The sequence below is a fragment of the Opisthorchis viverrini genome (genome assembly GCF_000715545.1).
Source record: "Opisthorchis viverrini unplaced genomic scaffold opera_v5_135, whole genome shotgun sequence".
Taxonomy (NCBI): domain Eukaryota; kingdom Metazoa; phylum Platyhelminthes; class Trematoda; order Opisthorchiida; family Opisthorchiidae; genus Opisthorchis; species Opisthorchis viverrini.
Window position 1 is genome coordinate 839,737 of NW_008751792.1, and position 25,062 is coordinate 864,798.

Below are 25,062 nucleotides of genomic sequence, written 5' to 3' on the forward strand. Positions count from 1 at the left end.
TCCCCCCCCCCCCGGTTCCTTAAACAACTGAACCCCTGACCCTTGTTCGTAATTTCTCACTAAATAATCTCCCAAAGTGTCTATTCCAGAAAATTTGGGTTTCAAATATCCTCTAAAATGCCAACTAACACTGATCAATGGTGCAGCACTGTCTATCGATAGGAAGTACTATGTTATCTTGAATATTGACCCAACCGAACCCTAAAGTTGATTTTACGTTACATATAACGTCACAAACAAGAATCCCATTTGAATCGCGCGCGAACTCGTCCGTGTGCAAATGAGTGATTTCTTGGACCCTCGAGTGCACTACGTTTGCTGAGCAGTGGAACAATGCTTCTCGAACCAATAGGCCAAAGCCGCACACCAGATTACACACCTATAAGCACTCATAGTGCAGGCACCCAACAAGTCGATGTCAATCGAAGCAAGCTCACAAGGTCGCACTCAGCCCACGGACGCAGTCGATAATTGGTCTAAAAGCTAAATACATCCCCTTGAACGTTTGTACGACAGGCATCTGGGAGAGGGCGCATGCACCCCTACTCAGCTGTAGCAAGATTACGAGTTCAGAATTTGGGTACACACATGTCACTCATCGGTCATAGGAGGACTAAAACCCTCTGAACGCACGCCTTACGAGCATTGGACAAGGATTCAGCTCATACACGTATCTGTCATCATCAGCTGTAAAAACTGCGTACTTGCCGCACAGCAGTTATAGATGTCATTGTCTCGTTCACCGATGACTTGGGGAGGTGGGGTAGGTAGCTGCGCGTTTGAGGCGGTAGCTGATCTAGTCGACGCGCCTATACAGCGTTCCCTCCTAGTGGAGACTGGGAGGAGAGTTCTTGATTGTTGATCAGGTGGCTGTTGATCTGTCCGCCGAGCGTGGCAATTGGCTTGCAAACGTTTCGTCACCATACAGGGAGACATCACCAGTACGCAGTTGGGTGGGTGAGTTCTTCATTGAAGGCAATAGCTTGGATGCCTGAGCGCCAGCGAGGGCGCGACTGAACCATATCTGGTAATATGTCTAACCATTGATGTATCTCGTATCAAGGCCCCCATGCAAGGAGAGGGAAGTGACCAACGCAGCTGAGTTTGCTGGTAATAGCTTTGATACTCCGCTGACAAGTCATTGGTTGACCTCCCCTGGCTCGTTCCCGCACCTCACATGGTTTTGCGAAAAGGGCTGTTCAAGAAAACCGTTCAACTGGCACACGGACATGGGATCAAGCCAGTTCAACCTATTTAGTGTGCTCAGTTCATCTATCCTGGGCGAATTGATTCTTCCGAAAACCATTCGACGTAGTTCAGCGTTACTAATCCGGTGTTCCCACCAGACTCCCGCGATGCTCTGTTGTCGGTGAGCACTGGCCAGGTTTCTGACCCGTATAGCAATATGGAGCGCGCCGGAGCATTATAAACTAGGCCCTCTATGGATAAGCTGATCTCACGCACACACCACAGGTGAAACAAGGTTCACCAACGCTGCTCTGGTCTTCCCAATCCTTCATGAGGCCGGCGGGACTGATGCCGCTGTCCAAGTAGACAAATTCGTCTACTACCTCAATCAGTTCATCCGCACGCGCACCAATTGATCACTGCACTTTCTGGTCAATGAAATGAGGGTTAGACTAACTCAATCAGTCCATCCGCACGCGCACCAACTGATCACTGCACCCTCTGGTCAATGAAATGAGGGTTAGACTAACCCTATACACCCAGTCATGTGGTGCTCAGGCTCTTCATCGAACAGCGAACAACTCACCCCAGTCACCGGATAATGTCACACCCAACTCACCCATCCGGTTTTTCAAACTCCCATGTTTTACCTTCGTCAAACCTGAGCAATCCTGACTGAATCCATATCCGACAGCCAAACAGCCGTAGCGCGTTTGCCTAGTTAATAATTCCTTTCCCTTGGATCATGAGTACCACATTTCTGACTTCAACCAGTAGTCTCATCGTTTAGGCTTTCGTTTTTTCCCACTAACTTTCAAATGCAGTTCCACTTATTTCTGGAGCTACCAAGCGAATAGACATTCCGTTGTTTTTTTTTTTGCTGCGAATATGTTTGTAATTCCAGTGTTAATCACTCCTCACAGGTTGTACCTTTCGGCTTTGTTCTGTTTATCTCTAAAAGCTTTACTCACATTGGTAGATGGTTGATGGTATCCTCTCGTCCAACCTCGACCGATCGATGTGACTATGGTACTTCGTACCGGTCGTACTGTCGAAATTTCGCCAGCATCATTTTCTCCAGTATCGCCTACTGGGAAGTTGCTTACTAGGGAGGGGATCACTGTGTATAGTTGAAAGGTTTTGATGTGAATTGAATAGGAGCTGTAGATTTGGTTGGTCCCTTTCGAGGTTCATTCCTAGTGGAATTTAGATGTCACACTGTGGTCGATTGTGGGAGTTAGTTGCGCCCACTTCTACATAGTTATTGTTGATGGAAGCTGGAAGTGACCAGGTTTCCTTGATACTCGAAACTATTCAGTGCCTAACCATGTTGGCTGAACTTTGTTCACCCTGTGTTGTGAACAGCGCCCCCAGATCTCCTGTCTGTTTCGGGCCACCTGTTTGACAGTCGTGTATCTCATGTGACAAGTCTGTGTGAGGCTGTTTATTCTACCTATTCTAACCGTCCTTCTGGTCATGCAAACCTAGTGATTGTTTATGTTGCGGCTGCTGTTGTTGTTGTTGCTCTATGCTATGCTGTGCTGTGCTAGCCCGCGCTGTTTAGACGTTTTTACTGTCCCACAGCGACTGTGTAAACACCTCCGTCTGTAGACACTGTCCGTTCCGCTCGGCCTTTTGGTGCACGCGTACTGGCGCAGCTGCGTTGGCTCGTGTCCGTAGCGCTGACGTAAACCATTAATTTCAGCGACAGTGTATTCGTCGAATGCATATGCTTTCTATGGATCACATGTGTTTAGGCTAAATGCCTTCTTCATGTGGCAGACAGAAACCGTGTTTTGCACCCCAGGCGAGTCACTGCGCAGGACGAACTAACCTCCGTCGCCAACCAAATGTGGAGATTCGGATTGATTCTCCTTATAAGTAACAACTTGTGCACATGCGAGTCAACCAACACAACAGAGGAGGCAGCTTGACACACTCCTCAGCACAGGATTACTGTTCCACAGGTCATCCTAACGATAGCGCGCAACTTTCCCCAAAGGGGGTCCATCACCGCCGCCCTTCCCCCTTTGGAGGCGGTCATGCCCGGAAGAGAATGTCTTGAATTGGATTACTTGTTCATCGTCTCACATTTGCTGACAAAACATTTCGAGTCCGGTTTCATCCACCTAAGTCCCACTCTGTCCGTCACAAAGAGACTGGACCTTACCCCCCCCCACAACCTGATCATTCCTTCTTTCTCTGTATTACTTAACCATACTGTGACCCCCACAACCTGATCATTCCTTCTTGCTCTGTATTACTCAACCATACTGTGAGGTGGGAAAATACGTAATATCAAGCAGAAGCACGTTTCGCGCTAACAAAGACGCCCAGCATGCTTGAAGACCAAGTTTCTCTTGACTACGAGCTGTCGTCAACACCGCCGTGTTAAAAACGTTTGCCTTGCATCAGGGCACCAACTCCACTTCATCCAGGCGCATTAGACAATTCGGAGGGCTGCATTCTGTGTGTTTTCTAGCTTTAGCCACCTTTCTTTCTTGGTTTTGTTGTCCCGCTGCTTATCGGCTTCTTATCAATGCACCTGTCATGTGAACTTCATACTGCTGTTGCCGCTACAGTCATACGGGACCTATTCGACTGTCTGCTTTGCCCGCCCCACCCCTCATTTGACGCTAGCTTCACCAGGTCGTTTGTTGTCTTTGTCCCGGAGGCGCACTCATCCGGTGGGATGTTAGAGGCAAATTATGTTTGGCAGCCCGTGTGTTCTCACGGTGTGTGCACGTCCTTTGCTCCGTGCTGAGCCCCAGTCCGTTTTTTTGTTGTCCGCGCGATTCCACTCTTTGTAGACCGGACAAAGCACAAGTCATCAAGTCGTGACTCATTCGGGTCGATTTTTTTCCCTTTACAAAAAGATGACAACAGTCATTTTGTAGATTAGATGGAAGTTCGGTCGCCGAGCTGCAACGAAATGGAGCCCATTTATTTGAGTTGACTGAATGCGTGAGAGATGGTCTGGTGAGAATCGTGCTCAGACGAACCCAACCATTAGTCCACCTCACCCCAGGCTCCGTATGCTTTAGGCCCAGTCGTTCATCGTTTTCTATCTAGTCCGAAATGAGTCGCCGAGGCTTACCGTTGCAAATACGTATAGAAGCTTTGCTGTTTGTACGCTGTATGCTCAAAGCTAAAGACCTTAGGCTAGACGTTTTCAAAAAGACTTACTTCCAGCAGGCCTTAGAGTCTGAAAAAGCCAGTGTTAACAGTGAGAAAGGTGCTGTTGGTATTTCGGCCGCACCTCGACAAGTTCCCAGTGTGAAGCACCTACACCACCAGACTTTTAGTGGCACTGACAGGCATTGGCCAGTCATGTAGCCGGTGATGGTTTCGTGTATGAATTACGCCTTCATACACAACACCTCCCTCAGCAATCGCTGAATTCACATTTCAACGCCTCCGCCTCTTCTGTGAATTTGTACAGTTCCCCCCACATCTTCCCGCTCGATTAACCCTCAGTGAACAAGACTGGTAGCTGGAACCACCAACCGAACTGTAAGCAGTTCGTGCCCCATTCTTAGCGTGTGAGCTCTCCTCACCCAGGAGCGTTTTCACCTCTATCTATCGCATTCAGACGGCTGGAAATTTGAGTAGGCATCCGGTTTTGGGTCGGATAGTCCAGTTCGGTGCCATGGAGATTTCTACGGTCAATGGAAAACCAAAAATTGCCCAATCACCACATTAGTCCCTTAATTCGTGCCTATACAACAGGGACTTTCCATCTCCCTAAGGTGATCTTTTTGTTCTGGCTCTCGCACACGTTATCTTTTGATCGGTGAGCAAAATATCAAAAGGGATTAGAAAGTTTTGGCACTAGTGGCCATAATACTAATAAAAAATACCACTTTTTGCTATGTGACGTTACCACTGACTACTGACTACGTTTAGCGAAGATGTAGGGCAACCAAGTTTTGTTCTACTGGGTACCTCTGATTCACATTCCTGACAATGTCTAATTAGCTGGAAAACCGACAGTCCTGCACGAGTTGGCGGCCCGGTGACTCGTGCCTAATAGATCAAATCATGCGATACACGATTGAGCGTGCCGTGGTTTCTTCCTAGTTGGTACTACTAACATCTAAAAGTAGCACGAGCTCGCTCATGTGATTAATAATCTAGCTAAATAGCCCAGGCCCCCAGATGATCAGACCACGAGGAATAAGATTTTCGTGCGCCTCGGTTGTGAAATGACGATCCCAGTATGCAGTCGAAAAACCATCACAGTACATTGATGAGCTACTCTTAAGCCGCTAACCTATCGTTTCTTGTGTGAGAATCACATTTCAATTGGGGTCAAACGTGCATGACAAAATGACATAGAATGCACAAATTTAAGTATTTGACTTTTAATGATACTGCCAGGTTGCCCAAGCGTAGACAGGAGGAGTCGAGATGTAGAGGTTGGGTTCGAACCTATGGCTGTGACCTGAATACAAGGCTTTGGGAGATCCCCTAACAGGGACATACCCCCCCCCAAAGGAGACCTCTGATTGGGTCCGCAGGTGACCCCTTTTTGGGGATGACCACCATAATTCTGTTGCGACCTATGAATGAAGAACGCAGTCTCTGTGTGGTGATCATCGCCTGCATCAAAACGAAATTCCAGAATCTCTGTCGTTCACCTAAACAAGACGCACACTCATTGAATAGAATCGGTCTACTCCGTAGTATGGTCAATGAAAATCTACCTGGAATGGGGGGCCAGGTAACTTCGTCGCCACTACCGGCTTTCCGACCATGTGGTGGCCGCATCTGGATAACCGCATTCAGTTTGGCTTATTTTACGCAAATGTTCAGACCAGCGCAACACGCAGAGCAAATTGTATGCCACCCAAGCAACGCCCAAATGACAGCGATTAAACGCAAGAACAATTCATTCGGTAAAGCCTTATAGTGGTCGACGCAGTTTGTCAGCTCCCCTCCGAGGTCTCAAGCCAGTCAAGTTTCGCCTATGAACTCAGCACACTGTACCAGCTACACCTTTTAGTCACTGGCTGACTCGGGCTGGTCCCGCTCAACTTAGAGTATGGATTCTGGTTGGGTGGATACTATGGTGAAGTCGGGTTCATGGGAGCCGTCAGATCGACTGCAACCCTCTGTACCGATTAGCTGTACACTTATCATGTCAGACTAAGGGTATGAAAGTAAAGTTTCTAAAAGGACATGGGCTATTTTCGATTTGCCTCGATTGGAGGCAAGTGAGAATGCCTAGACGTATGCGAGAGAGCAACAGATCAGACGGAAGAGAAGCAACTGGTCTATATACAGAAAGAACCCTTTGTGACCAAAAAATAAATTTGACAATCCAAGGGGGCGTTTATTTGTCGCAGCGGACCCCTCAAGGAGGTATCGCACTGATCGAATCACACGAGCGGCCTTTATTTGAGAGGTGCGTATGCAACATGTCGTTTTACTGGTATTCGCGAGTGTTCTTATGGCCTACGCTCTTGGTACTGTTGTAAAAATGTAAAAATGCATTTCGTCGTTAGCATATTTAATCGCCATTATTGGTAATACTGACCGGAATGTCCGTGGTTCGAACCCGACCTCTGCGTCTCGACTTCCCCTGTCTTGGCTTGGGTAACCTGGCAGTATCCAAGCCCCCTTGCTTCCTTGGCGTGGCAGCTAATCTACGATCCGCTTCTCTTCTCTTTTATTCCCAGTCAACTTGGAAGAATTCATCGCTCTGATGACCAAAGACATATGATTTCGCCCAACTCAGACAACACTCGCCTCTTTGGCGACCACATGTGATCCTCCTGTGACCGAGATCCCGTACCTCTCCGTCACGAACGGCCTATCCTCAACTCGGTTGCTCGGATACGCAGTCTTTTGTTGTTGAATCCTTCCTCTGTTCATTTTCAACACACCAGTCGTTACCTCAACACTGACACAATGTATACTTTGTTTTTCGGGAGGCTGAGGCTTGGAATTCCTCTAGGGGTTTTGGTGTCGGTATTGTTGACTGTGGAAACTGGTGGCTGCTTGAGGCCAAAATAAAATATCTTTGCGTGAGTGTCGTTGCTTCTTCTGTCACACCCGGAGATCCTGGGGAGTCCTGGACACCGAGTAGCTGCTTCCTTCAAGTTGAGCACGTTGGGGTAACTCGTCCCTAGACTTTCGAAAGATCCGTGCACCAGCACTGTCAACAGCCCACGCCATTGGTAGGTAGGACGTTGTTGTGAAACACAAACAGGACAGCTTTAAGCAATGCGACACGAAAGCAAAAACTCGCTTGCATTCAGTTGGAGAACTCAGTGTGCTGAGACGTATTCCTGGACTTGGTTAGGACATTTGGCACAAATGAACCAACACACTCGAAGAGATCACTGGTTTCCAATTCATGTGTCAATTATCTTCGAGGATGATACTTTGGACTGCAAACGGAGGTTCATGAGTAGTATACACCGTCATACTGACATACAGCTGTCCTACATGGGCAAGCGGCCCACAATGCTACTCAGGTGTAATTCAGTAGTAGCAATGCTCCACGACTGGAAGCATACCTAGTTTAGCTCACATGTCATTCATAGGTAAGCCAGCTTCAGGGGTAAGATCATTCCAAGACTGAAAGCATACCAATGGGCGCCTAGTTTAGCTCACATGTCATTGATAGGTAAGCCAGCTTCAGGGGTAAGATCACACTCAAGAAATCGCGGAATTCGTTTTTAATGAGCAAACTGGCCAGTTGAGGGGGTCTTGCTTGCGAGATTGGGATTTTTTGTAATCTATCTGCACCTCGGCTGTTCCTATCTAGGCTTGGACAAACTGAAAGTATCTCAGCTCTCCTGTTTCCTTCGACTTGCATGGCGTCTAGGCACCGAGAGGATGTCGCAGCTGAACGATTATTATTGTTGTTGTCCATTTCATATTCGATTGTCCGCAGCAGAGTTCTCAACCAAAGTGAATTAGTGTTTGTCATATCTCGAATGGAACTGAACAGTGAACAGGCACCCTTCTCCTCAATGGTTCTAGTGCTAACATAGAACTGCGATGAATCGGGCTTGATGGGTAACCAAATAGGGAAGATTTTCCGTGTACGTTTATACTAGCTATACGGGCCGTCCCGGTTGCATTGCTTCATCTCATCTGTGTACAGAGAGTTTGTACAGTACTTACCGTAATGAATCTCTGGTGTCTCCTCATGCGCAAGCAAGGGTTTCACCTTTTACTAAAAGTTTCCCCACAACACTAAGTCTATGCTCGTTTTTTGCGACTTTGCCTTGAGCAAGGTTTTCGAGTCTGAGATAGTTCAGTAGTTGGGGCTGGGAGCTACTGGTTTGTGGTTCGAACCCAACTCCCTGGGTTTCTCCTGTTCAGACTTGGGCAACCTGATGATAACCCAGCCCTAGGGCTTTTTTCCAGTTGTAAGGCAGAGAGGGAACCGCGGTGGCAGATTCCGAGCGAGGGTGTTGATGAAGTTGCTGATCAGATTTAAGGCGTTCATAGTTCCACGGAAGTTGTTCACAAGCTGTTTCACTGCTGGGATACGTTTTCTCACCAAGAATCTAAAACGGTCGTGATGGGATGTGAACCTGTGTAAGGTGTGCCCAGACCTGATTCTTCTTGGGAACAAGTCTTCACCTCTGAACTTTTTGAATTCTTACTGATGCATCCTTTAATAGAGGCTCCCGTGAGTTTCGACCACTCCCATCAAGAATGATGGATCTCATCACAAAACTCATGTTAATGGCATCAATGTTGGTAAGTCTCATTGAGAAAACCGCCGGTCACTCGATGAATTTCTAAGGCGCCTAGAACTCTGTTCAGATGCATCGTCCTAACTGCAAGTGCGCTTTCCCTGTTACTCCTCAGCACCCATCCTCAAAATCCCTTCCCTTTGATTTTATGCAATCAAACTTGGCGTAGTTATGTTTGCATGCGTACAGTTTCCAATCTCACCGTCTAAAAAACAGATGCCGATGATGACGCAAATCGGTGTTTGTATGTATGTACTTCCCCGTAGGTGGGGGGTACATGAAATAACTCATTGTCATGGTAAATTTTAACGTCTAAAGATAAGCCTGAATGTTCCAGGTTAATCGATATAAGACGTCTGTGACAATATCTTCCATCTATATTGAACGTGGGATTATGATTTGTAGTCTCACTTAGGCATGCGCGTGTGCAGTTGACGGCATTTCGTACTGACGACATGATGATCTTATTTCTATCCTGAAGATGTGTTTCACAACATGTAGGTTTTATACCTTCACATGACAGGTGCTCTGGAATATGAAGAAATCTTGGAATTTGACCATTCATCCTGCAAGTGGATTCATCATACTATGTCGATGCGGTTGTTGCATCCTCTTTGGAAATCATCTCGCGAACCTCCAGAGGGATTTGAACTCCTGGCTAGTAGATAAAAACTAAGTGGTTCGGTCACGAACGCCATGATTAACTTGGATCTCTTTCGCTTCCAACGAATCTCAAACTATCAATAAATTCTAAGCAATTCAGCTGAGAGTTCCTCGCTGTAGGAGCCAGTGGGCACGTGACCGAAGGATAAGTACCGTTATATCCTGTCTAAAACGGAGTTCATCACGCTGCTGATCAGCCGTTCTTGGCCGAACGGTTTAGACTTCAGCTGCTAGCCTGGAGGTTGCGGGTTCGAACCTTCCAAGATTGTGATGAGATGCGTGCGTTCGATGATTCTTAATAAAGATGGCACGGCTGTACCGTGCTTCTCGGCACAGACTGACTGAAAACTCGGTTACGAAAATGTGGCGAAGTGGTTAATACGCATGAAAGAATAAATGAGATTACGGGGTTTTGTTGGTGACAGTTCAGATGATACATTCTGCTCTGAACCTGATGCCTTTCGTAGGGCTGTGGTTGCCATCTTCGCCTACAGGAGTGCCCCTAGCCAAAGGGTCTTTAACAGAAGCTTTAATTATTGAAAAATGGTCTTTGTACAGGGTCGCCTTTACGCAGGGTGACCTCACAGGTTAGGTGGCTTCATTTCCGACGCATAAGCGTCACGACCAACGTCCGTCTGTTAACTGGTTGCTGACACCTCAACTAGTCGAAACCAATATCGGGTTGATTTCTCTATTGTTCTTATGAACGCGACTTTTCGATACAGCCCTAGCTATATCAACCGCATACAATATAAATATAACAGTTTCGTTGTTTATTCTCTCTGTATCGGTCACTTCAGGTCGCCCGCATACAGTCTCGTGTCCGCGAAACAAATCAGTGTACTGGAATTGCCTGGCAATTGAGCTCCAAAGTTTGTCAAACCTGTGGAGGGGGGGTGAAAAATCTGTTCAGGGTAGACAGAGGAATTTCAAACTGGGTCGACAGGCCACCATGGCTGGTTCAATCTGTCTTCTGCGTAAACAACGCAAGGTTGTTTTTCCGTATGACCTTGCACACCGATTCACGTCTGTTTTTGGCCGGAAAGCTTTCAGGTGGTGTCTGACGCGTAACACCACAGACACCGTACTTTAGTCGGGTTTTCTGGAGGGCGGGACAACGACTGGAATGCAAACGACTGGCGTACACAATCCCCAAATCAGCCGAACCGACGATAACAAACTTTTCCGTTCATTTCGTTTGTTCTACTCAGAATTTGGGGTAAACAGTCACGTAATGGACCGCGGAAACGTCATGGTTATCAACTATCATAACAAACGATCTTTAGTGGCCAAACACGGGGGTATTTGTGGAAACTCTGGCAGCTGTTTACCGTGTTCAACGCCTCCAAACATTACACGCTATCTTTTACAGCAAACAAACTCGTCCCTGGTGGTATCTCCTCAGACTCGTACAATCGGTTTTGTAGCGATTGAATGAGTGTGTGCGAAAAGTGCGAAACCATTTACGTTTTTAAATAAGTAGGCAACCGGGTTTTGGAGAATTTCTGGAGCACAATATTTTAGGCTGATTTCCATGCCCTCAAGCTTTTTTTCTGGATTCGGATACGCATAATGTCCCTTGAATGTTGATTTGGTCTGATTCAAAAGGGTCAATACTGTTCGAAAGATTGGTATATCTTGTGTAGCCACCAGCAGTGAACGCAACGTGTGCCACAGTGACTGGAAAATGAGTAAATACAGAGTAAGATGAACATAAAACACTGCTCATAATGTTGCTGAAAATCCGTCGATAGCCCTTCTGCTTCGGCCCCATCAGGTAGGCGCAGTCCCCGAGTTTTCGTCAGCCTTATGTTCTACTTGAACCCAGATTGTGTGAAATTAGGAGAACCAGCTCCGAACGTAACGGGGCTACATAACAGCCAATGGAATAAACGTTTTCGTTGAGACAGATTTCATTGGTTGTTCTTCACTCGTCCTTGACAGATGAGTTGTACTCTTAGTATCAGCTTTTTTAATCGCTTGTACGCGACAGTGATCAATAGATCAGTCGGTTCGCACGTTTTTCTGGTCTAACCAAGTGCACCAGGCTATCAATCGGCTATAACTTTTCTGGTCTAACCAAGCGCACCAGGCTACCAATCGGCTATCCAGACCGGGGTTCACGGTAGTAAGAAGGCAATAAGGAAACCGCTTTCGCCCTTCTGCTTCGGCCCCAGCAGGTAGGCACAGTCCCCGAGTTTCCGTCAGCCTTATGTTCCACTTGAACCCAGATTGTATGATGTTAGCGAAATACACTGACTTGCATATCAATTAGGTTTCAACGAGAGATTCACCTGGAACCCAGCTGAATCTTTCGTTTATAATGTTCTTAAGCAACTGAGATATCCAGGGGAGCCTCTCGTCAAAACCAAATTGGTGTGCAAGTGAGTGTATTTCGCTAAGAATGAGGAAATTCGACCCAGACCTTTAGACATGCTGATGATGAGAGGAAGATTCGAATTCGGAATAATCGATGAGGGCAGTCGATAGCTTCCACTCGGCAAAACGAGATTTCCATCTAGAATCATATGAATCCAGGTTCATAGGTCTAACTAGTAGGCATGCCGTTCTGTCCTTCGTTTGCAGTTTTTCTGGACACCCGTCGTTACCCATGAATAACAACTCATCATCTATCAGACCTTCTCCTGTTTTGTCTAATGATACCAAACCACCACAGTTGTTTTGCGGATTTGCCCGTTACGAACTTTTAGTTTCAAAACCGAAATCTCGTAAACATCAAAGTCGGGCACTTTTATTCCCCTGTGTCTGGTCCGGACGCTTTCGGTTGGTTCCTGGCACGCTATAATGGTTGTTAAATCCTGTAAAATACACTTGGCTAAATTCCTTGGTCCCCGTTTGTCTGTGTGTGTTTGTCTTTCTGTGACTGGGGCAGTCTTGTTCTGTTATCATTAATCAAATTGGATAATCTACGCCTGTCTGGGTCGGTCAAGATTAATTTGTGTAGTTTCTGTGCATAGGATCATGTCCATCTTTTGGAAGAAAAAATGTGTTATTCCTTTAGTTAGGGAATAACATATTTATAAATTATCAGGACGGATGTAGCAACTAGTATGGGGACTCGCGGTATATGTATTGTTCATACTCACATCACGCTCGTTTGAACAGTTGTCCTCATGTCCTGGCGTGACTAATCTGCTGAGTCCATACTAAAGGGGGGAAACACCTTGACGTAGTCATCCATTTTCAGATTATCCAACTTCTCCACCAGTGGAAATCACAGACAGTTCCGTTTCGTTACATCACAGAAGCAACTGTACAGTACGCATCCCCAACCACCCTCCCCCGATGGGTGAATCCGCTTCTAAAATTTGTAAAATATTTTACCTTAGGAACATTACGGGTGAGCCCCGGGATCAAACACCAGGAAGCAAGTCAACTGACTGCTTAAGACTCTGACATCGTGGAAATTACACCCATTTAACTGTGACTTTAGACTGAAGGACAATCAGTCGGTTCTCTTGAGTAGATCCGTGGTGGTGAACTCAAGCATTGCAACATTAATAAAACATAAGTACGGGATGCTGGTGGGACAGTTTGATGTCCCCAGAAAGGGTGGTTATACTCTGAAAACAGCATTATCGGCGGCCACTATCACATCCAGAGTAATCGATTGTGTGTCATGTAAGGAAAACGGACTACTTGTATCATTCTCCAGCATTTGGTAAGATCCCAAACTGTTATACCCTACACTGCCAGCTTTATGCACAGAATGTCAATATCTCGTAACCTGTGTATTCCTGGATAAAATGGGTTGACTACTCAGTGTTCCAACTTGTGTAGCTATTTCATATCCTTGATTAGTTGGTTAAGGCGCTCCTAGCGCATGCGCTTGGCAGTTGGCTTGCAAACTTTCGTCAGCATCCTGGGGGATGTCACCGCTACGCTGTTGGGTGGGCACTTCTTCCACTAATGATTGCGTCCTTAAAGAGTAGTAAACAAGTTCAGCCTGGGTCCTTAGATTGGCTAACACGCAGTTTGATTGGTCCTTTTGGGGATTTGGATCACATCACGGTCTGATCATGTCGTATCTGGTTGGTTCGTTGGATACCTACATTTCCAATTGATCCGCTTCACCCTTCTCGTATGGTGCGTCCCCACCAATCCTCCTGTCATTTTATTGGTTAGTGAAAACACCTGTTTTTAGTATTTTTATGCCCTTGATTTGATTTTTCCGCCGGCCATTTCTGCCTGGTACATTTTCGTTTTCATTCGTCATTTTGTCAGATCGCCTGAATCATTGCTTCACTTTCCCACCTCATCTGATTCGTTAGTCTTAATGTTCTTCGATTTAAACCAGAGTAACGGTGATCTGTTTTTTTATTGCCTCATTTTATTTTGTGCACGCCTAAGTAGGCCAGAAATATCATTCAAACTCGAATGGCCTTCTTCTATCACGTGATAATTCCTTTATCCTATTGGGCGATTCCATCAGACATTGTTCAAGTGCCATTCTCTACTTCCAACAATATTCCGTTTTTTTTCGGGTTTTAGGCATTTTAACCAGCCATCCTTGATTACACCATATAACCAGTTTCCTTTAATCACGTCACAAAAACCGTACAACAGCACTCCGACTATATCATCGATTCGCGTGTTCAACGAAAATTCAGTTCACGTCATATGAACGTGAACGAATTGACTGTGACGTAACAACCGACTGTACATCACGCTTAAAAGTTTGGTTGTCAACTTTAATAAAGCTTTTCTCAAAGGGGGGAGGTGTTGGAAGGCGATGGCTGTAAACACTATGTGTGACCACTCATTATGGTTGTTCCGCTTATCAAAGTGCTGATTCAGGATGTCACGTGCACGTAATCCAGACAACCGTCGCCACATTACCATCCGAGTCATCGTCTGCATTGCTATCCTTTTAGTGCAATGGAACTGCTGAGTGTGTGTGTGTGGGTGTGTAAAAAAGCCTACGCTGTTTATAAATTACATCTGTTTTTTTATATTCCAACGGAGCGTCCCCCGACTAAACTTGGTTACAAAGTTGGTTTGACCAAACTTTACGGTTGCCACACATTCAACCAGGATGGAAAATATGGACGAAAGCTAGAAGCAGCTAAGGTTTTAGCGATGACCTCTGAGTAGAACATGCTTAAAAAGCTGCATGAATACCTTCGGTTATGGAGCAAACTATCTAAGTGGTAATCTGAGTTGTGGTTGGCCTATTGAGTACCTGACGAGGGAATTTCTCAGTTCAGTCAACATGCACTGTTTTCTACACGTTTAAAACGATTCCACACACTGTCCAACTTGGATAGCTCAGACTTTTCGGATAAGTGTCATCCTGATGTTCGTAAGCTGTTGAACCCATTCAGAGCATCGTCCACTTTTAGTTGGTGACCGATCAGACCCTGCAGAGGAGCTTAGATGACCTGTCAAAAATACGGAGCCACAAACTTGAGAGTGATGGTTGAATTGGACTGCTAGTATTCGCTCTTGCGAATGATCATTGTTCAGACCTCAAATGAAACATTTGTGAAGACCCGCACTGTGTGAAACTGTCTCACGGTCTCATACAGTCAGTGGTGACGGAGACCGTACTCTTGACCGGTGCTATCTAATTCTCCCCTCGTGGTGGGAATGCATCTTTCATCATACGCTGATTCCATACGACAGCGACGAAGGATGTCGACTGAAAAAGTCGTTCAGCTGTAACACTCTTTTGGTGCACAGATGCCATGATACCCGAAAGAAGCACGTGGGCTGGGATAATGCCAGGCTGCCCAAGCCTAGACAGAAGAAGTCGAGATGCGAAGATTGGGTTCGAACCGCAGTCCTTGCGGTAGAAAAATTCGCTCTTTAACCACTGAGCCATCTCGCCCTGTCGACTGAAGGAACGCAATTTGAATCGTCTGACGGGAACACTGTTTTGTGCTCCTATCAGCATGAAACCGACTGACAATTATCTGTGTTCCGTCAAAAATGCACTGCATTATCCCGAATATCGTACCAACCGAGACATGAGATGGCCTTTGCACCGCATTCTCAGCTGAGGAATATCTTTAAAAGAGAGATTCAGTAAGGTCTCCGGTTAAGACCGAATCAGCATGAAAGTGGGTGTGTTCCGTGACAAGTATACTTATCAATTCGCCCTAATATCTTCAAGGTGCCGTTCTACAGAAGATGATTTCTTGGTTGTTTTGATGGAAGAGGTAGGAGAAGATAGGACTTCACTCCACAGATAAGCAACCTTGTTCCCGACGGAAAAGTGATAGAAAAATGTGTCCACCAAGTTTCAAGTGTCCGTGGCACTACCTGACTGGGAAATCCTGATTGGCGGGCCAGTCGGGACAACCAACCAACAACCAAAGTATTTTGCTAGTCCGTTCGAAGCGTCGGGTTTTTCCCTCAGATCACTCAAGCGCGGACATGTTCACCTGGTCAGACGTAGTAAAAATTAGGGATGAGTCCAGCGGGCGCTGGTGGAGCCTCGCATGTCAGATGTCCGGGGTTCAAACCCCGGCACTGCGATTGGATATGCACTGCTGATGAACTCTAATAAGAGCGAAACTCGAGTCCGGTACTTTGGTGGACTTTGGTGTGGACTCACCAGAATAATTACATCTAGTACTTTGGTGGACTTTGGTGTGAACTCACCAGAATAATTACGCGAGGGTAGGAGTAAGACTGTTCAAACGAGAGTCATGAGAGTATGCGTTCCAAAAACCCGGCAACCACCAACACCTGAGAAGTATTTTGTCCCTTTTTTGTGCGTGCAACTTTATGCTTGTCTCCTGAATGCTTAAACCAGACCGACTAATATTGTCCGAATCAGTTTGAAGCACTCGACCGGCTTAGTTGCGACAGGCGACCAATAGCGGTCATCAAACTTAAGAGGATGGCGCCAACTGGTGTGAAAAAAAAACAAGCAGTAAAAAGAGGGTGTATGTATGCAGTGCGCGCACGCCAAATTGCAGCCACTCAACTTTTAACACAACTGACTTTTGTTCATCTACAAAATTTTGAGACAGTCGGGCTCGTCTTCCGAAATACGTCGCAATCTTTGTTTGCGACGACGAGGCCAAAAAATAGTGTCATTACCAGAGCTAAACCGCTAGTAATGACCTGGGGGAATCTTCCACAGACAACTTTGAGCTGCCTTGAGATAATGTGGAATTATTGCTTGCTGTTCAAAGCGATACTCTTTGGAAACAAAACCAATCAAGCGAGAAATTAAGCTACTAGCCATCTTACTCTCATTATGCTCGTCGAAACTGGACGGAAAAAACTACAGTCATTCTGAAATTTGGTCATTTTTCAGGTTTCTTGAAACTCTGTGACATTTTCAGAGCAGTGGAGTGGATTGATACTAGCTTTCCTGTGAAGCATTTACCTTGAAACTCTATTTTCAGAGCAGTGGAGTGGATTGATACTAGCTTTCCTGTGAAGCATTTACCCACACGACATAGTTTTTTGTTCAGATGAGATGTGAAATCACATATCGCTTGATTATTCGAATGTTCACAAGTCGGATACCGCGAGAAACCTGCTAGTATTGGTTTTCAAAGTAGTCCGACAAATTTCAAATTTCCATCGATTGACGTCAATCTAGGTCACCAGTTGAAACAACCCTAATGCTTTCAAACGCATATTTTCGGGACAGGCCATCAAAATTCCCTTCTTGGCGCTGCTCCAAAAACTGGAGTCCAAAATTGAGGGTTAATTCCTGTTACATTAGCGCCCAGGCAGACACAGTTTCGTTTGCTGACTGGTTTTGTACCACCATATGCTCTGCCATAATGACATTGTTCGGGCACTGGACGCGGCAAGGTCACACATGTTTGCCGGTCGCAGGTTATGATCGCCGTTCTTCACCTGACACGGGAACAGTATGCTAGATTCCAACAGATTACAACGAATGATGAATTGCAACTAGCCGCGGGTAAATACGCACGAATCGATGTATACTCCATCGATTAGTGAAGAACTACTGACGAGTACCATGTCCGTCGATGAATTTTTAAGGTCCATTTCGCAGATCAAACCACTTTCCAGAAGGAAACCCTACGCTAAATTTCTTGCCGTGAGATTCACGTAGAAATAAATGAGGGTTTCTGGATAGAATACACTGTGACATCTCATAAACGGTTTCTTACGACTCATGATTTATGCACACCCTTCGGGGTTTCAATCAACTTTATGTTCTACTCGAACAAAAAGACTGCATGAAATTCGCCAATTACACTCATTTGCACATGAATGCGGTTTCGGTGGGAGAGCCCACTGATTCCCAATCGAATCTCTGGTTTAAGACATTCTTCAACGCTTCATTTTTCAGTTTGTACGAAATTTCAGATATCCAGTATATTTTCCTGAAGGAAACTACTCACAAGGTTGCTGAAAGCTCTTCGTAAGCCCACGACCGGTTTCGCCCTTCTTGAGACTCATCAGATAGATGTGGTCCATAAACCTTCCGTAGACATTATGTTCAAATTGTAGGAAATCCGCGGATTGCGTTTCAGTGCAAACTAAGTTGGTTTTATTCGTAATGCGCTACTCATAAAGTTGCTGTAAACTCGTCGACAGCCGACGACCGGTTTAGCCCTTCTTGGGGCTCATCAGGTAGGCGTAGTCCCCGAGTTTCCGTCAACCTTATGTTCTACTTGAAAACAAATTGGTTGGTTTTAACCGTTAGAAGAAACCCTCATGAAAAAATTCTTTTCACGAGTTTCGTGAGAAAACGAATGTGGATTACTGTGGCTAAACACACTCCTCTTGTGTGTAAATAGTTTATTTGCGTGCAGATTCACCTTTACTGACATCAGTCGGTTGTTCCACACCTTGTCCAACATGTACTGGTATTTTGCCCACATGAGGCGTTACTACCAAATACACTGTCCAATGAATGGTTCTCCGTACTTCGTCCTTGATGGAACAGCTAAGATCAACGACCCGGGTTCGAGCCTAACATTGGCGTCTTTAACCTGACTGCCAGTCCCCACCTTAATTGTCTTTGAACGTGCAAAAAGTGCAATAAACTTGAACGTCACACAACATCCTCACTTCCGACAATTACTTCGTACCAACAGAAAACAAAACTCAGTGTTTACAAGAAATCGATGTCAAAATGCAGAAAAAGATGACAACGGGGAGTGACAAGATCACACGATAAGCTTTCTGTCATAGATTCCAGCTAGTTCACCTAGGAACCTCCTGAAGATTGCTACAATGCAGTTTACTGCCCAACCATCAGTGAAACTTGGGAACTCTTGAAATTTGTTCCAAGAATGGAATTTGACCAGTAGAAGCTATCGATGAGAGTGCGTGCAAACTGCTTGTCCGTCGTGTTCACAGGTAGATCACCATTGTTACAACGACACCACCGGTCTTGTAGAGAAGACTCACGGGAGAGGGCGTTCGATTTAGTGGGAGGCCCCCGACACATGTTCGAACTCTCGTCATACTGCATAATACAAGAAAAAGCACCGTATGTAGATGGTAGCATTTAAGACGATGAATTGAACTCGGTTGTTCTGTGAACACGGAGTGCTCTTCCGAGAAATCTGCTATTCATTTCCTGATGTTCCAGTCCTCAAAGAAGAGTGTCACTAGTCTATCTGGTTCTCTCCATTTTTTGTACGTAGTTAGGTTGTAGATCCCTCACCACTCCCCTCACAACCCCAACGGGCTGCATTTCGATATCCGTTTGATCAACCAGGCCAGTTCTTCCACCACTACGATCTCACGCACAATTCCACAGAGCCGAATGCACCCTCTAGGTCTCATTGTTCTAATATGGTGCAAATAATCAGAAATTTGTCCTGTCAGTGTGTTGTAACATGGTGGACGATCGTGCAACTCTGTATCGATCCCTTGGCTTCCTGCTCCGCCCACTATGCTATATCAAAAGGCACGGTAGTTCTAGACAGCCCCATAAGGAGACAAAAGTAGAATCATTACATCTGTATTTATAGGGTAATCACAGAGTGTTCCACAAAGTCATACTAGAATCACCATGAGGGGGCGAGAAGCGTCGAGTCAAAGATGCTTGACTCGGATTGGCTGGCATTCTGACCAATCAGGGCACGCCTTCGTTTGGCCCGTGTCCCGCACGTGGCAACCCCACCCAAATGATGTGGTGTTCGGTTATTAGGGACGGCTGGCCTCCGGACAAATAGTGAAGCTATTCTACGTCTGGAAGCCAAGTAGCGCTGTATAGGTTTTCCATTCTTATTTGGAATCTTCACTAGAGTGTATCTGGCTTAACCCACAGAGTTTCGAACCCGCGACCTTCCGGCCAGCAAATTTGATGTAATAGAAATGTTTCAGCATCTGAGAAAGTAGCCCATCCCGCCATCTTTCCCTCAAAGTAAAGTGATCATATGCAGCGAAAGGTACTCCACAACTGTGTTGGAAAGCCTGAATATCGTGTGATATCCCTAGTCCTGGCGCACGTCCATATTCTTTGCAACGATTGCCAAATGCGACCATTCGCATGGAGTATTTCTACCCTACTCAGTTTCATTACTTCACCGGATTATGTATTAGACTGTACATGTGCATATACATCCTTCTGACTGTTTAGGGCATGAGCGCTACATGTTACATTGGTCGTCAAGTGGCGAGGTCAGTCGATTCAAAAACGTACAAACCCTGACGCCTCCATCTTTACGGTAGTTAAACACCAATAATCTATTGCTGGTGCTGTCAGTGATGATGAGGACGATGCCGGATAGTTAGGACAACCAGAAAAAGATGGAATCGATCAGGTGTCTTTTGTTTGCAGGAACCGGTAAGTGAGGTCGCCGTTGTGGCAAATACCGATATCACGGGTGCTTAATGTGTCTGACCCCCCGTGTCCAGTGGTGGCAACAACCGTTACTAATGATGCTCTCAGTGTATGGATTCATGCATCGCGGTTTCATGTGCCCTTCACCATTGCTTCTCTAAGCTGAGAACATATGAATATCCAGCATTCTGTGACCAGAACAAATGGGCCTGGATGATTCCGTGTGCGTGGTTTATTGACGAGACAATCCCTTCGTACATATCCCTTTGTACAAATCAGCTGCGTTGCTGATTATGGGTGGCAGATGGTTCGTTCCAAACGAAAAACTATTTTCTTTGGTGCTAGTGATCTTTTCCCACTTCCATAACTCAGAATTGTTGCCACTTTGGAATTTCCACCGTGATTAGCGACAATGAGCAAACGAATGAAATTTTGTGAGTTTCAGACATGAGATGATATTCATTTGAGAATGTACTTTTAAGGAGGGTATGAAGCAAGATTACGATCAAGGTGTTCTGGAGACCGAAAAACAATGTTAGCAGTTCTGGTAGTCTTACCGACTACCTCAAGGAAGTGGCTTTAAAACACCAACCCGGCGTTTTTGTGAGGAACACGAAAGATCGTCGTTGCATTTTGGGACAAGTTCATCTTTGTTGAACGATTTTTCTCTCTTCGATAAATGCACTCATTTGCAAATCAATTTGGTTTTCATGAGAGACTGAACCGAATCTCTCGTTTATGATATTCTACAGCTGAATGTGCTGCACACAAGCCGCATCGTGATTCAGTTGGCACGATATTCGAGATATCGCAGCATATTTTCATAAAAGAAAACTATTCACAAGCTTGCCGATTTGCAAATGAGTGTATTTCGCTAATTTCGTGCAATTTGTTTTCAAGTAGAACAAAAGGTTGACGGAAACTTGGGGACTGTGCTTACCTGACGAGCCCCAAGAAGGGCGAAACCGGTCGTGGTCTGTCGAAGAGTTTTCAGCTAGCTTGTGAGAGTTTCCTTTATGAAAAAATTCTCTATATTTTCACAGATTTCAGGACTTTTTCCAACGTTTAAGTAGATCTACATGTGATAGCTCATGGCCACCTTTTTGTATGGACGCCACTCAATTGGTCTCACCTAAATTGACCGGTCACACTTATATTCACAGAATGCGAGCATGCACTTGTTCTCCCGTGAAGTTCGGCCGGAAACTCTGGCCTCAGATCTACGGGCCCAGTGACTAGCATCCTCATGGAAATAAATCAAGGTAAATCAAGGTTATATTACCTATTTCTCTCTACGATAATCAGACTGGTACCGAAAAACGAGGCTGAGAAAAACCAGGGTCGTTTCATCACGTGACATAGGGCCTGGACGAGAGGTCACGCGATACTTTGTGTGAACAAGTGCTTTGTCATCAAAGTTGCGTGAGGAAGTGCTCAACACTCAGAGAGTGTGCATTGCAGTTGAAACCATTCATAAAGTGCACGGCACGTGCAACTCTTCCCCCAAGTTCCACATCCTTCCATGGAGATTTGTTTTAGATCCGCAGTTGTCCTAACTGTTCACCCTTTTTTTATGGGTTGGATAGTGAAATCGCTAAATGCTCTCATTCGTATACGAATTTGGTTTTGACCGAATCTAGCAGAACCCCTTGTGTGAAATGCTCTTCCTTAGCTGACTGTGCTTCACCCCATGTTGTAGCTGGTACGATATCGCGATACATTTCAAGGAAATGTTCGCTTTGAAAGTGATAACTTTCAAGTTGCTAACCAAAATCCTCACAATGACTGCTCGAGAAGTCTTCTTAACCACATGGACTAGGATGCCATATTCGTGTATCGTGATCGGAACCAGGTGTCTGATTCAAGGCCCAAAAACAAAATCGCTTCTTTTCAAAAGAGCTTGGTAAACAATCGGTAGTTTTTATTTGGGCAACGTTTCACTTTTGACACAAAAGCTTCATCAGACCAAGTGAGCAGGTCACCAACTTGGCCAGGTTCTAAGACAGACGGGGAACCAATCAGTAAGTCCTCTTCAGATTATCACATTAGATTAATGTTGAGTGTCAATTAACGGCTCTTGTCGGCTAGTGTGGTTGCCAAAATCTTGAATTGGTGGGTTGGAGGGGTTTCAAATTAGTTTCGATCGCTTTATGTTCCTTAATCTTGCAGTTCAGGGTGCTTCACTTAATGATTCACCTCGGGTGCCACTGGTAGATTTTTCTTAATATTCTTGGGCATGCGAATGCTGTGACAATTTGGGGAGGTGGGTAACATTAAGTGGAATCCATGTGATGAATACTCTTCCCTCTGATAATCACCGTGATTTCTATCGAAACAATAAAATGGTTGCTTAGGTGGGCTAACTGGCTGCTGACCAGGTGTAAGTCGAGCTGATCTACGTTCTCGTCTGCAAAGACGACACTTCAGATGAACGCAACACTTTGGTGCGTTTACGTGCTTACTAAAACAGACTAAGTATTTACTGAAACCATCTTTGGTGAGTCTTTGAAAGCGGTCTCTCCGGATGGCATACCCTTTTGTTATGGAAAGTCCACTTGATGAAAAAAGCTATTTCTTTCAAAGATCGACATCGTACAACTGACTCTTCATTAGAAAGCATTTCAAAAGGCCGACTTAAAGTACCCTGCTGTGTTCGAGAAATACACTCATTTGCAATCAATTTGGTTTTCACGGAAGACTCAACTGAACCTCTCGTTTATGATATTCAGTTGAGTCTCTCGTGAAAACCAAATTGATTCGCAAATGAGTGTATTTCTCTAAAACAATGCAATTTGGGTTCAAGTAGATCATAAGGTTGACAGAAACTCGGGGACTGCGCCTAACTGATGAGCCCCAAGAAGGGCGAAAAAACCGGTCGTGGGCTGTCGGAGAGTTTTCCGCAATATTGTGAGTAGTTTCCTCTATAAAAATACCCTGCCGTGTGTTTATCTACTTACGGAGGATTCTTACTACAAAAATAGGTGCTAAAAGATCTCCTACAGGTTGTTTTTTTTCGTTGGTTTACCCGGGGACACACCAATTTTTGAAAGAAACAAACGAGTTGCGCGACTCTCCATTGATAACTAGTTTCCGTGGAGGGACACATACCGTGGAGGCAAGCCAGTCTCTGGAATATCCGTATAGAAATTCTTCGAACATATCTGAGCTTCTTCGAACCACTCAACCAAATAGTCTCTCCTCTAATAGCAACAGTGAACAGGCTAGTCTTTTGGTTTATCAGAACTCAGTATGGAGCCAGAAAAATAGCTCTTTTGTCCCATGAGTGTTCGGTTCATCAAGGTGTAATGGAAAAATGTTTCTAAACGGGAGCCTATCTTCCAAAGCTGTCTCCGAAATGAATCAAAAAGAATCTAACAGATTTCTCGGACACATGAATAGATTTAAAACCAGAAATCAATATTCTGTGTGTTGCTTCCAGAGCTCCTCTAACTTCTACAGGAACTCCGTAATTGGCGCAAGTCAGTAAATTCCGTCGGATGGCTAGCGAGTCCGCCTAATTCTGCTATCCTGTTGTAAAGAGTTGAGCCGTTCGCGAAAGGATCTACTTCTCCGAAAGCCACATTCAAACAGTCTCAAAACACAATGGTAAATGTCAGTGGATTCTCCGAAAAAACAGGGTTATTTCCACCAATCGTGGCTAGCGGTCTGGAACCAGTCCTTTCTGAATAATGGTAGAAAAGTTGTCGATGTACCCGAGCGATCTACAAGAGCCTATCGTGTAATCGTACTAGGCGGCTCTGGCAGCCGTGGCAATCACGGCAGCTGTAACCGGAGTAAACGTTTTAGCAGAACCCAGTCTGAGCTACCGACAGACATTGTGCTCAAACCACACTAATTATGCCGCTTGCCATCACTTTGGAACCTTTTTCAAATAATGGACCCCAGGTACGCACCCATATCACGCATTTGGTAGAGTTGAACCTTTAAGAGTGCACATATTCTCACTTCCTTTTCACGGGTCCAATGAACGTGGTCCAGTCATCATCATCATCATCATCATCATCATCATCATCATCATCATCATCATCATCATCATCATCATCATCATCATCATCATCATCATCATCGACAGTATGACATCAGTCTTCATCACCCATGCCTCACTGCCGTACAACCATGATTTGATTTGAAAACTTATTGTGAAGAAAAGAATAAAGGTGGACAGAAAAGGGACTTGGTGCTAGCTTACTACAAGCGTCCCGAGGTGCCTACACTTTCAGACACTTATTCAGGCATAATGGATAGAAACTGCAACAAGAATGCCACTGACACCGACTGGCAACAATATCTTGCAGTGTCTCCAACCAGGATCACATGGTCCCCATCCTTGAAGACGAGCACCCAGACTTTTCGTGATTTCCTTCATAACCTCCTACCATGTCAAGTGTTCACCAGCTACCTGCTTCCGCCATTCTGAATTTGGCATGAAAACAGCACTGTCTTCGGTGTAACATAGGTCTCAGCCAACGCAGCTTCTAGTGCCGGACACATTCTTCAATGGAAGTTCCCGTTGCACAACCGGAAACTCGGTTTCCGAATGCCTCGTTACGAATTCGCCGATACCAACCCACATGAGCTGAGATAATAGTTTTTGACGATGATGAAAACTCTCGGACAGCCTTCCCCCTTTTGGTCTAATCCTCAAAGTTCCACCAATGCCATCTCTAACTTCAGTACAAACTTAGATGTACGTGCAGGTGAACACACGTCTGA

At 45.3% G+C, this 25,062-nt stretch overlaps 2 protein-coding genes across 2 annotated transcripts in view; one reads left to right on the plus strand and one right to left on the minus strand.

Annotated features, from left to right (window-relative positions):
- Positions 1–7,220, plus strand: part of T265_06530 (hypothetical protein) — a gene marked incomplete at both ends in the record, with an annotated part of 26,489 nt that extends 19,269 nt beyond the window's left edge. The window contains one exon of the mRNA XM_009171813.1: positions 6,870–7,220. Within this exon, the coding sequence (XP_009170077.1) occupies positions 6,870–6,913 (44 nt within the window). The remainder of the gene's footprint in view (positions 1–6,869) is intronic.
- Positions 4,764–25,062, minus strand: part of T265_06529 (hypothetical protein) — a gene marked incomplete at both ends in the record, with an annotated part of 73,827 nt that continues 53,528 nt past the window's right edge. Inside the window, 3 exons of the mRNA XM_009171812.1 lie at positions 4,764–4,847; positions 11,037–11,249; positions 18,787–19,002. Of these exons, the coding sequence (XP_009170076.1) occupies positions 4,764–4,847; positions 11,037–11,249; positions 18,787–19,002 (513 nt within the window). The remainder of the gene's footprint in view (positions 4,848–11,036; positions 11,250–18,786; positions 19,003–25,062) is intronic.